The 14,278-nt window shown below is 36.3% G+C and overlaps 1 protein-coding gene across 1 annotated transcript; it reads left to right on the top strand.

The window, feature by feature from the left end:
• The first annotated feature begins 708 nt into the window (after positions 1 to 708).
• LOC121414930 (uncharacterized protein in LEU2 3'region-like) lies at positions 709 to 12,289 on the top strand. The gene is made up of 8 exons (XM_041607976.1): positions 709 to 866; positions 2,237 to 2,395; positions 4,327 to 4,485; positions 5,816 to 6,085; positions 7,538 to 7,611; positions 8,263 to 8,542; positions 8,836 to 8,937; positions 12,282 to 12,289. The coding sequence occupies exons 1-8, from the start codon at positions 755 to 757 to the stop codon at positions 12,287 to 12,289; spliced, it is 1,164 nt and encodes a 387-aa protein (XP_041463910.1). The 5' UTR covers positions 709 to 754.
• The last annotated feature ends 1,989 nt before the right edge of the window (positions 12,290 to 14,278 follow it).

Genomic DNA, 14,278 nt, shown 5'->3' with positions numbered 1-14,278 from the left:
GTGGGAAGATACCAAATTATACCCATGTTTTTTCATCATTTACAAAACATGAAAAGAGTGTCCCGTTTTTAGGTTTTAAATCTCATTTTTTCCGCTCGCGCTTCGCGCCCGCATCAATTGTTTGGTTATGTACTTATACCGATCATGATTACAAAAAGTGCCTATAAGAATAAAGCTGAGAAATTACTGTAGGACATGGGCGTTTTGCCCCCCCCCAAAAAAAAAATATAGAAGAAAAGGGATAAGGGTGAAATGTAACATTATTTTCCAAATATTATGTCAAAATCTATCACGAATTTGGATTTTTGTAATGGAAATATCAAAAATTTTGCTCGCTCGCTTCGTTCGCTCGTAACTTCTTATCAATTTTACGCGATACGCCGTATCGACTTTGAGCGGCCGATCGGGGAAAATATGGGTGAAAAAATGTCAATAGGGGGGCCTTTATTGAAATAATTGTCTGTGAATTTAATCTATTCATATAACAAAAATATTACAGCTTGATAATAATGGTTTTCATGGTAATATTTGCAATAGATCGTTCAAATATGCATAGGCTAGGTTAGACTTTGGTTGTTTGAATTATTATTCGTCATCGAAGTCATGTCTATTTATGGCACTGAAGCTCATTTTGACGTAAACGTCGAGGTTTTGTGCGACATCCAACCATACTCGTTTCTGACAGTTAGGCATACGGGTGACAGAAAATTAGCCTACGTTAGATTCATCCCGATTATAATATTCTTGATTCGAAATGTGTAACCAGAGGAAAGTCGGTGGGAGTTGTTGTGGCGGCATTAATCTTCTAATAACTCTGCTTTTAACGTGTCTGACAACATCATCATCAGCTGCCTTCTTCGAGATAAGTGAGTATATTTTGAATCTGGCCCTGATTGTAAGATTATATTTTTTCGGTTCTTTACGGCCTTGTCATATTCATGGCTTCTGATGAATAATCTACAACAGTCTAAGAGAATACATAAATAGAGATTATTTACTTTTCTTTGAAGATTTAAATCGGAATAATACAGTGAAATTCGAAAACGAGGGGGAAGATATTCAGTGTGGATGGTTGTGGGTATACGGAAGAAGGATCTTTAAATATCATATTATGATTGCGTGTGTGTGCGTGTGTGTTTGGATGGGTACTGGTGCATATTAGGGCATGTGGTCTTGTGGGTGTTTTTGCAATTCCCCCCTCTCTTGTAGCAATTTAATTTGCAGCTTTTTGTACTTTTTGTTGCAGAAATTTAAATGCCGGCATATTCACACAATGGAATAGGCCTACGGGGGCGATGGTAATATTTTGAATTTAGTTTTCGGCAAATTATTCACGAATATTAATTATCACATATTATGAGGCTTACACATAGATTATGAATAGATAGGTTTAAGTAAATCCTAAGTAAGCTATATGGATTTAGCCGAGATAATTGTTTGTTTTGTTTATTTTTAAGAAAGTGGAATGCTATCATATATATTTGCACTATGTGTTGAAGACCCTTCGACGTGTAAGAAATATAAGACGGATTCTGTCAAAATGTACGTGCTAATTCCCGTTCTCGTCACTCATGAGTAATTTCATGTCCTGAATTTTTTTATGTACAAGAGTAATAATGCAAAGGCTTTCGGCGTTCATATTCACGCAGCAAAATTAAACGTGTAATGTATGGACAGTTGCTATACGCGTGCATCGCCTGCATTCTTGGTCTTTTCCATATTAATAATATATTGAAATCTAAATTTACTTTCTATTGAAAGTGATATGAAATGCAAGTGTTGATGGTGTTGTTTTTATATAAATACCATGATGGGGGCAACAGGGGCCTTCACAAAGATCGTTTTCAATATTCCATGTTGTGCGTGTAAAAGGACAAAAGGTTCACGCGTATACGATAATTTTACCGAGTTCTAGCATGGCAAGTATACAAAAATGGAGCGTCTTCAAATCTTATTGTTGTGTTTTCTAGTTATCTCAGCGAACTCTGAGAAGCACAACATTTTGTCATAAAACAGGCCAACTGGATTTTACTTCTCTAAGTCACAATAACAACATCCCCCCAAAAAAACAACACTGGGTTAATAGGTGAATACCAGTTCAAAGAAAATAAAAAGCAAATAGTAGAAGGTGAAGTTCTTGTATTGTTGGATGTATTTTTTTGATAAATTGATCTTGCCAATCAGTAAACATGTGTGGTGTAATTTGAAAATGTATTTTTATTTATTCTTCCCAAAGCCTCTCTAAGGTTAGGAGATGCGTCAGGAGTTTGGAGAGGGGTGCCAGAGGTATATGTAAACACCGGGACAAGCCTCCATGACCGCAAAAACGCTCAAATATGTATGGATGACACTTACTGGAATACTGAAATTGCTGATGCCATCTGCCAGTATCATGGTAAGTGTTAAATCACCTCTTCGTGGGGGAGAGGTCGAGGGGTAGATCAAGGGGGCGGCGGGGTTCTTACCCCTTATTATTTTGTTATAACTTCTTTCATTTGGGGAATCTGCTTCTACGGCAATGACCCTTGACCTCTTTAGGGCTGGAGGCATAATATTGTAAACCATTGCACCCCTCCCCCAGTGGTCGATCCTGGACCCGCCCTTGATAGAGGGGGTGTCGAATATCGTCCTGATAAACTATGATCGTTGAACCACACCCAGTCCACAATGCAAGTGTGTGAATGCTTTTGATGAGTTCCGTGGTTGTTTTATTCTCTTTGTATATCTAAGTAAGTACACATGAAATGTAAACATAGACTGAAAAGACTTATGACCTTTAGTTAGGATTTCTAGGGAAAAATAAGCAATTACATGTTTATATCCCCTGGATTATGCCAGTTCCGTTATTCATACAACGATACCAGAAAAGTTATACGACCCATGCATTAATTCGCTCTGCGGCTACTTTTATTTTGAACATGTTGATTCTGACGCTTTACCGGTGTCACGTGATGTGACTTAAATTTTTGTTTATACGTTACTGCTAATTGACACCGATTGGTGAATATAAAAATATTTTGTGTACAGTTGAACCTAGATTTATTCTTAAATATCTTCAATCTTTCTGTTGTTCTCTTGTGATTTCTTATATAGAGTTGTACATGAAATATATTATATGGATATTGATAACAAATATATATAACTTATTTAATAAAGTTTGAAACGAGCCTTTGTCATCTGCCTTGGCTTGATATGCCTCATTCAGCATCTGGTAGTTAGTCCAGTTCCTGGCCTCCGCAGCTGGCGATGTGTCCTCCACTCTGCCTTGGTAGTAGGTCCCCTGGTCTCCGCAGACAGCGTCAGAGTGGCCCCTAGATCAGAGATGGGCTTCGACGAATTAATGGACAAGATTAGGACCCAATGGTGACACGAATTGTGACGAATCACGTTTGTCGAGAATCGGCGGCAGTTGTGGTCGTTATCTCGTCACCGACGTGGATTCCCTCAGCTTTAAAAATGGAGATCTATTATACATTTGGTTGTTCTCCTCAATTTACTGAAATCAACCTCTGAATATACCTTACCGTATCCAAGACTAAATGTAATATTTCAATAAAACATTTCAGAGAATTTTAATATCAAAATGAGTGCATAAAGTAACTCATCCCTATCACACTCGCACAAAATATGACATCCACCTGATGATTTTTTCAACACTTGCACATACTCGGATGGGGTATAAACATATCCAATAGTTGTGCACATACCTTAAAGCCCCCTCACACCTGACCGAATGTAGGCGGACGAAGGGTGACGAATGGGAAAAAATGAAAGAAATGCACGCGAATTCAACGAATTCAAATAAAATTTCAATCAAATCATTGAAACAGTAACTATTTGAATTCGCGTGCATTTCGTTCATTTTCCCTTTCGTCACCCTTCACCCGCCTACATTCGATCAGGTGTGAGGGGGCTTTTAAGCTGGAATTGGAAATATTCCAAACATATGAACATGTATACACCCTCATCTGGATCTAGTAACTATTTTAACATGTTTATATTTAAGTGAAACATACCTATGCTTATATATTGCATTATCATATTAAATTTCTTTCCTGACAACCTGGTCTGACATGGCCGGTGCGACAAAACAGATATAAAAACTTTGGCCTACCATAGGCCATGGTGGTGGGTAGAACGCAGACGAATGAGGGATGTTATTATTTATTTCCATAATTCTATAACGAAATCATACTTCTAAAAATTACATTAAGCAAATATTTATCATCATAATGATAAACAACTTTAGTCTACTTCAAATATAAGTAATACTTGGAAAAGTATATAAATTGTTTCTTTCTTTATTTTTTTTGTATATCTTCAAAGGATTCGAAAGCTATATGGTAATTAAGGAAACAACACCTCCAGCGCAAGGGTTCTTCTTAGATGGATATGCAGTCTGTAATAAAATTGACAACTCTAATCGACCGTTGGAATGCGAATTGAGAGAGACATGTGACAACGTTCCTACCATATCTTGCAAAGGTACCTAATGTTTTTTAAAAAGAAATGCTCAATCAGAATCCTCATTCAGTCTTTTATCTTGCGTTATAATAGCCTCAATTTATAAACTGGCCCTTTGTGTTGTTCTCTTTTTTTAACAGTTTGTTGTCTTAACTTCACATTGTACACTCTTTATAATTGGGTTTGTTATGTTTGTATTTTTGTTGCAGGGCCTCTAAGGACAAGAGTATGCCAATTACTGATGGAGCCACTTCTAAAAACAATATAGAAATATAGAAATAAATATGCAAGATGGTGTCGGACAGGTCCTGTAAGATTAAAAAAGGCCTCGTTTTAATTACTCTAGTATTTCCTCTATCTTTGTAAAAAAAATCCTTCTTAGGTCGCGTGCTGGTCATAGAAAATGAAACAGTTTGATTCCAGGAGAAACTTTCAACGGCTTACATTTGTAGTTCTAAGTCTTCCTTCCTGCAAAGGTCAGAAACATTGGTCGCAAAGGTCCTCTAATAGGTTTATCCTGTCTATGTCTTTAACCATGTTAACCATCAGTCAGACCAAATCAGGCACAGATTACGTAAACTTTCGATCACTCATTGCCGGTTTAGACAGGATTTGTCAGAGTTGGATTATTGGTAATTGATACCTGTAAATACTGCCTCGATAGTTGTTGGAAATACGGGGATTTATTACTACGAAATATACTTCTTGAATAATTTCAAGAATTGCCCAGGTGTTTCGCAAGCATAATGAAACATTTCCCTGTACCTCTTTGCAAATCGTTCGTACGTTCCAGCATTTACTTGCATGTTTCCCTTTATTTCCCAGGAAATGCCAAATCTCCCGGGAAATTGCCAAACTTTGGTTTAGATGACGGTTCATGGTAGATTTCCGCCGAACATGGATGTATTCAGATCCCTCTATGACATGTATGAGGCCTTTACACTTTGGCCAATTCTCCCCAATTCTGCAGCAGAGTCATACCAAAGACTTAATGGGACCTTCTGCCTTGTCAGGCGCTCTACGTATGAACATGGTGAAAGGTAATGATAGTATAAAATGCAGGGCCCCGCTGAAATAATAGCTTACAACAATTGAAAGTTGCTTCCCTGAGTAAATATGATTATTTTCATTATTGTGACTTTTATTATAATTACCATTGTTACCCACTGAAAGTTAATTGGTCAAAGTGTACAGTCAAAAACTCAGATTGCATCCAATTTCGGGGGCACACCTCCCCGCCGCGCCGAGACCATGCTCGATCGCCATTTTTTTATTGGCAGATCTAGATATGCCCCATTGGCATGATTGGCATATCTGAATTCATTTTCTGTTTGTTCCCTCATTGTTCTAGTTCCTGGGTACGACGGATGCTACAATGAAACAGATACTGATCCATTCTTTTCTAATGGCGTGAAAGCAGATTTAGGAGATCAGTCTCTTGATATCCAGACCTGTGCTTCAGCCTGTAGTGATAGTTCATATCTAGGACTTACGAAGGGCCAGGACTGTATCTGTGGATCAACACTAGGGGATCGTAGTCTTGAAGGAGATTGTGATCTGGGATGTCAAGGAGATGATCTACAGATTTGCGGGGGATCAAATAGTATATCAGTGTACAATGGTATGAATATTATGTATGTTAAAGCATGATGACAACGCAAGTGTCCAAGTTCACACGTCTAAAGGCATGGTCACACCGCCCGAGCGTTGTTGGAGCGGTCGTGGAGCGGAGAGAAAAAAATCATCACCGCTAGCTACCGTTCACCATTTTCGATTTCGATTGTTTTTTGTTTGTTTTCGATTTTGTTGCCAATTTTGTGAGCGAAATTCGGCCCTCTTTCCCTACCGCTCCACGACCGCTCCAACAACGCTCGGACGGTGTGACCGTGCCTTTAAGACGTCATAGTGATATGTCATACAAGTCATTATTCCCATTGTAAGAGTAACCATGTGCAAAAAGAAGTAAACGTATATAAAAACACAATATACCCACTTTGTTCTGAGAAGTATTTCTTACATTTTAATCTCCTTTTCTCATACGAAAATGGGGGAAAACAATTAGTGTTTGAACGTCATTATTAAAGATAATGGTAGGGGAAGGCGGGGGTAAGTTGAGCATAGGGGCAAGTTGAGCCACCAGCCCCGGGCAATTAATGAATGAGTCAGACATTATGGTGGTGTCATGTATTGATGACCCATTGAATAACCCTTAACCCCATCACATTGTTTTCAAACTTTGAAACAAAAAGTACTTTTTTAGAGGGAAAAATACAAATTTCAGCCAAAAAAGTAGAAAAGGGTGTGGAATAGATCAGTGCTTATTACCCACACACGTCTAAATATTACAAAGAAATATGAAAAATATTGTTAGTCCAGGTATGGATTCTCATTCTTGTCATAGTCTTTTACATGATGAATGCATAAGAAATGTGTGGATGTGAAAATATCGCATGAAGTTCGGACTGGGGTAAGTTGAGCCAGCCAACATGGGGCAAGTTGAGTCATGGTAATTCTTATGTAATAATAATGTAATTCTAATGTATAATAAAAAAACCCAGTCTTTAATAAAGGAGCAAAACAACATGACAATTCTTTTACTTAATAGAGGATATTAATATTCATAGAGAATTAGTAAGTGAAAAGACTTTGAATAAAAAAATGGCACGCTGGTTCTTCCCGAATACATTTTGTACATAGTTTTTGTGGCTCAACTTACCCCAGAAGGTGGCACAACTTACCCCACAGATGGGGCAAGTTGAGCCATTTGACATCGTTTTTTTATTTTTACAAAGGTCACAATGACTTTAAGTGTGGGGGTAAAAAGTTATATATAGTTGAAAAATGTTTCCCAAGAATCAATTTACAGGCACGGTAATTATTTCTACAATATTATTATTCATATCAATTCTAACATGCAAAATGCAAAAAGTGTCACAACTTACCCCGCCTTCCCCTATACTTTGATGATGCTTGATCTATTCTAGCATTTTCCTATGAATATAATTATCATTTAACAAAAATGATTGAGATAATTTAATTTAGCTTGTCTTGTCTTCTTCCCCCTTTCTTAAAGTGGATACGCTTGGTCGCTGTAACTCTGATCCAGTTGATCTGATTCCCGATGAACTACTTTTTATTACCTCTCCGGTAAAATATGATTTTATGGCACAATATTCTGTTGCTTTTTTTTAAATCGTATATTTTCAAAAATCTTTTTATTGCAGTATTAATTTATCATCTCCTATTTTCATAGCATATCTCATCAATAACTTGGACTCCAAATTGCATGTCAAAATTCTAGGATTTTTTTCCTCTATAAAGTTCAGATTCTACGATATACATAATTACCGAGATGACACAAAATTTGCAACTCCTGTTGTTAGGTTTTGGAGTACAAGAAACTTCTGAGGGGTCAGATATGGCGTCTGGAATTTTTGTATTAGAAAAGCTGCGAATAAGCACACAATTTACTTTCCTTAATGCAAAACATGTAATAATAGTTAGATTTTTACACAATTTTCACAAAATGATACATAACAGTATATTTCAACCCTTTCCTTTCTTTTTCTTCTCCTTTTTTCTTAGTCCAGAACATTTTTGATGATCCATGTTCCCAAACCGCCTCCCCCGTCATCTGTATGCTCGGGGTGCAATATGTATTTTTGGAATCTTATCTTTGATGTCGCTTATGTTTTTTTTATTTTTTTAAATTTTATTTTTTATTCTCGATTGTTAGTTCTACATGTATACGCCGTTATTTGGTGATTTCGTATTTTTCTTTTTATTTCTCCTCATCAGGGATTTCCTGGTGCGGCTACCACGATGTCATGTACGTGGGAAGTATCGATTAATGTTCAAACTTTACACGACCTCGAGGTAGTGGCCGTAGCCTCACTAGCCTCGGGCAACCAACTTCACATAACATCTCAAGTTATCCGAGTGTCCCTTAACGGAGGCAATGCAAGGAGTCGTGTTTCAAGAAAGCCTTATGATCATCTCCAAGACACGATCACGGTCACATACAGTGCCTTGACTCTCTCTGGTTCAACTAACTTCAACATCAAATTCAGCCTAACAGGTGACTATACAGTTATTGATACGAAATGCTTTGAAATTATTTGAATATGATTATTCGTTTAATGTTAATTTAGTTATTTACATGTTTAGATATACCGATCATAATGACCACGTTCCTGTGTAATTGTAATGTGCATTCACTAAAACATTTTTTTTTCTCCAGAATGTTTAGAATAGAATGCGTTCACCTTGTTTCAAATAATGTAGTAATGAAAGGAAACAGTGACGTACACGTTTTTCAGAAACTTAAGAAGTAAAACAATAGTCACTACATAATATTGCTTTCATCCACAGCGAGCACTTCTCTACCAACTAACATGACTAATATCCCAACTAATATCCCAGTGGTGGACTCCACGACTTCTAGTGCTGGTCGTACTTTTAGCAGCTTTATAGGTATGTATTCCGGGAAAAATGACAAATGTAGCCAAGGGCGGCGGAATGTATTTTCGCTGGGGGAGACCAAAGCCAAAACAGGGCACTCGTAGTAAAATGGGCATTGATTGGTGCAAACGGATATTTTCACGATGAGATTATCATCTGCGTAAAGTAGTAGCACATGAAAGTAGTTGTGTGTTTTGTTGTAAAATATCAAGTGAAACAAAGCCTTTTTGAAGTGATTCCGATTTATAAGATATATTTACGCTTTATATTTTCCTCGAGGGAGCGTAGCGGGAAAATGTTCAGATGTAAAGTTGTAAACCTCGCTTTTTGTCAATTATGGCGCTCACTGATTGCTGTTCAAAGCACATGTTGCGAGGGCACATCGCAGTCTCAAACTTTTGGACATTTCATGTTATGAGACACAAAAAAATATTGGCATTCCGAGAAGTTTATGTAATCATGAAAAGATAATATTTGAATAAAGAATTAACTCGAGTGCGAGTCGCGAGCCGATTTTTAAAAATATACTGACCCAAAAAGGAACCCATGGCTAGAATACATATCTCACCAATCAAATAATGGGAGCGCGAAGCGCGAGCTAAAGATATGTGATAATCCAATTTGAAAAAGCTACATTTTATTCAGGAACAGAAATAATGGATGCAAGCGCGAAACACGGGCCCAAATATTGTGAAACTCCAACCTGAAAGCTGGACATTGAAAGCATTTTTATAACGAATCACCTAATGAGTACCTTCAGGAAAAGCGCACTTGGAGTCGACTGTCCATCGCGATGCATCGTTCCATGCAAGTCTTGCGCATGACTGGCGGATGGCTACTTTGCTATCTGCAGGTTACCCGCAGGTCGCCCACATTAACGGTATCACGCACGTATCTTGCACGTAGAACATGATTTAACTTTGTTGTGGATGAATTTACGGGTGATTGCCCGCAAGTCATCCGCAAGGCGTTAACGGAACGATGTGACAGAATTCCTTTTCTGCTACAGCTTATGGACAAAATCGGTCTTTTGTCACCTCACCAGTTTTCCAAAACATCCGGCTTTTTAATATCACACGAGTGAAGAATAATAACAAAGTTGTCATCGTCGAAGTGTTGAAATAAACATTCATGATTTTCCAATCAAAATATTTGTCAAATGCGACTTATGTTATTTCGGTACTCTAATTACCACCCTAAACTATGTTTCTACCGTTGAGCAAAGCATGTGAATGGCGAAAAAAATATACATTTTCTTCAAAAAAAAAATGGACCTGTCATCACAATCGAGTCGCATAATGTAACACACCCTGTAGGACAGTTTATGGTGAAAGAACGGCTCGAATAAATATGGCCATATCTTTAAGTAGATGTTTCATAATGCACATTTTGATGATATGATCAACAACATTAATGTATAGCGCCATTATCTTGAAGCACATTCAAAGGAGCCGACTTTCACAATATGTCACACATCATTATAAGAGATGGGTCTTTGGATCAGATTTAAAGGTTTAATATAGTTAGGACTTCAAGTTCAATTGGCAGAAACTTCGAAAGACGTAGAGCAACTAGAGCAACTAGCAAAGAGCTCTTTCTCCGTCTCTTTCAAGGAGGGTATTTGGCATATTGTCTGGAAAAGAAAAACATCGGACAAATATAATATATCATCCCCCACTCCTCCCTACCCTTCCCAAAGTCATTAACCGTTGCTAATTATCGCTTCTGGTTGTCTATACCACTCTTTGCAAATTATTATTCCTTACTAATGATGATATATATATATTCTATTTCATTGTAGGCTTTTTTGTTGGAGTGATAGTCGCTTCTCTCCCTTTCGTTTAAAGCAACAATCCTATTCACCACCATCCTATCCAAGTAGTATGAACAGAAGAGGAACAAGAGATCGGACTAAGAATTTAAATACATTTATCTCACTGTGCATGGAAAATGTGTTTAAGATCTTTTTGGGTGCAAAGGCAAAGACCGACACAAGATGACAAATTAAAATAATGATGTAGGTAGTGTGTTCTTTGAAATAAATATACAGTATAAACTCCTCAAAAAAGTTCGGAAATCTGACTTTGATTGATAATCCCTCCTCAGTTTTAGTGAATATTAATTCATGATTGATATCAATGAGTAGATCATTTAATATTCTTTAAAATGATACCCTACATGATGTGATTTTGGTTCACAAGGAAGTGCAGTGCCTTGAAATGTTGGTCAATGTCAAAATTCAAACGTTGCAAAATGACTTAATATTGAATGTCACTGTCCTTTTTCCGTGGTGATGAGTGAGTTTCTCAGCGATTTCTTTTGTTTTCATGAACCGTAACATAAACATTACCATGGAATCAAACACCTCTGCACAAGCGAACACAAAACAAACAAACAAAGCATGGGTATTTCAAACCACGACTCAAACCATGTTATCTCACAGAACCATCATTACATAAACCACAACAAAACATCAAAAAAGAAGAAGCAGGGGCTTGATTTGAATGGATTTTCATCTCTATAGACACAGACAAAATAATCATTTTCTTTATTGACCCTTCATGACTATTTATTCTCGTTTTGCAGCTTTTCAATTAAGACATCATCCAACACTTTTGAATCTTACTCTTTTCGTGATGGCATGATCATAACAATCATGGTATCATTTTAAAGAAAATTAAATGATGTTTTGATTGATATCAAATATGCATTGTGTAAAATTGGGAGTTGAGAGAAGTTAATGGCCAAACTCAGATTTCCAACCTTTTTTTGAGGAGTTTATATATATATATATATATATATATATATATATATATATATATATATATATATATATATATATATATATATATACATATATATTAGTGCGTAAGTATTTCATGGCAATACATTCAGTCGGCACTCGGCAGATGAACAACAAAAAATTGAGATTATTTAAAATGGGAGAGGGTGACTTGAATTTGCATTATATCTGATATACATGTGTTAGTATTATGAGCATTGATTGTCCTCTGGTGTGTACATGGTATACGGCATACACAAAACATACAACGCTGTGAAACATACCATGCAAAATAATACGACTTACACAAGACTGTGAGTAAAACTTGGATTGGATAATGATATTTAGAATGTTATGTTAGTTTTCCAGAAATATAATTGTTACTGGTGTTATTAATGTTATTGTTACTTATGAGTTTCTAAGCATCATTGTGATAGCTTATACACACATCTAGGATACAGATGATATCAAATTGGGTGTGTGGGTGGACAGTGGATGTGTATGCGCATGCAGGTGCGCGTGTGTGGGGTACATTTTTTTTTACTATTTTTTTAAATTTCCCATTGTCTTTCAGGAAATTGATATGCAGATTCGTTTGTTCTTTCTGTATCCTCATTATTGGGAAGTCTACATACATACTCGGGGCTTCGTATAGTGTTTGTTTTAGTACAGTAGTACAGATTTTAGTTTCCTTCATTGGTCGGTAACTATTTTTGAAGACGGTTGTTAATGCAAATTGGAGATTTGTAAAATTGTGTTGTAATTATTTACCGAGTTTACGTACTTGATTTTGGACGAAATCCTTAATTGCAAACCTGTTGAGAAAAGGTGTGCTTTTAACTGAGAAAGAGAAAAATGTAAATGATCTGTACAAATAGACTTATTTGAAACCAGAAAATGAAACTGACAAATTGTAGTACAAAACCAATAATCTAAACAAGTTTCTTGTTTTTAAAAGCGAGTAATTTTCTTGACAGCCGCTCAGTCCGCGAACCTCGCTATAAATTTTGCTGATATTTGAATCTGCTTGCATAGAGAGCTTTGCAAAAAAAATGTAAAAAGATGAAAACTTTCTCAAAATGAGAAAAAAAACAATGTACATCATTTTCAATAGAAACTTGAGTAATATGATCTTGACTTTGTTATGCATTTCATGTAATTTGTGAATATCGGATATGAAACGTTTCATTTCTGTATATTATATTTGCTTTGACTTTTGATTACTTTGTCAATTTATTGAACGTTGAAATGAAAAAAAAATTACATACAATCACTGAATCGCTTCTATTGATATTTTTTATATTTATGATTATCATTAAAAACACTAAAAGCAGATAAAAAAAGACCGATGCAAGTCCATGATAAATGATATAACAGGAGGATATGAATACAACTCGGATGGAGATATAGGTCAATGACCTTTCAAAGACTAAAAAATCATAGCAAAATAGTAATACTAGTAACTGTATACGCACAATTCAAATAAACATTCAAAACTTCACTTTCATTATTTTTCAAAACTTTATTTTAATAAATGATAGCGCACAATGACACGAACCGTATGATATATTTGACATTACCCTTGTTATGGTTGACATGCGAGGTTTATGTGACTAATATGGTTTGGTCTTCGATATCAAAATCCTTGAAATTGTGTAATAAATTTTTACATTAGTTTTGTTGGTTATCGTCAGAAAATGAAGGATAACATAAAATTCTAACTTGATTTATACTGTGTCATGGATCTTGTTTGGTGGAATTGATACGGAGGGGGGGGGGGGGGGTGGAGATGACCCAAAAGGTAATGTCAAATATCCAATTTCTATTTCAGATTATAGCACTGATACTAGCACAACACCTTTTTCGAAGCTACTTGTATATATAAATTCATAACTATTAAAAGAATCCTACACTTGGTGTACTGCTGGTGTAACCAATTGTCATTGATTATGTGATAATACAAGGGGGTGTTTCACAAAGACCTAGGTTTATACTTAGATGAAAAGATACACTTTACCACGGCGGGCAATCTACGTCATCTTAAAACATTATTTTGTATCGCATAAGTAAGTCATGTGCAGGAAATGATAATAATAATGTTAATAATAGTAATAATAACACAAATAATAAATAGCTAGTATAGCGCTTTTCTCATAACGGCTCAAAGCGCTTTACAGCATAGTATTACCCCGGTCATTGGATTCATTTCAGTCCCGCACGAAAAGTGCACAATTTCCACTCCCTTGGGAGCATTCCTTGCATTCATAGCAGCCTCATCATAGTGGCGCTTGCAAATTCATACAATAACTTTCGCATCCTACCGGGTACCCATTTAGCACCTGGGTCGAGAGTTGAATGGACAAAATAATTTTTTTCTTTATGGCTTTGCCAATATGAGTCGATTTTTTTCTTCTACTTCTTCCTTTTTATTTGCTTCTTCTTCTGGCAACAACTGTGTGCGCACATGCCTAAACATAGATGAAAGCAACTAACGTGAAGATTCTGTCAAAGTGAAGTTAGAATGAAACTTAATTTTTATGAAACACCCCTCTCCCTCGAATTGGTTATTCG

The sequence above is a fragment of the Lytechinus variegatus genome, chromosome 5 (genome assembly GCF_018143015.1).
Source record: "Lytechinus variegatus isolate NC3 chromosome 5, Lvar_3.0, whole genome shotgun sequence".
Taxonomy (NCBI): Eukaryota; Metazoa; Echinodermata; class Echinoidea; order Temnopleuroida; family Toxopneustidae; genus Lytechinus; species Lytechinus variegatus.
Note: the sequence above shows the minus strand (reverse complement) of the source record. Positions and strands in the feature narration are given on the sequence as shown.

Bases quoted from the DNA above. Each gene is read 5' to 3' on its own strand.
- LOC121414930 (XM_041607976.1), top strand. From the start codon at position 755: ATGTGTAACCAGAGGAAAGTCGGTGGGAGTTGTTGTGGCGGCATTAAT. The intron at 867-2,236 runs GTGAGTATATTT...TTCTTCCCAAAG, and splicing joins AGCTGCCTTCTTCGAGATAA to CCTCTCTAAGGTTAGGAGAT. The intron at 6,086-7,537 runs GTATGAATATTA...CCTTTCTTAAAG, and splicing joins TAGTATATCAGTGTACAATG to TGGATACGCTTGGTCGCTGT.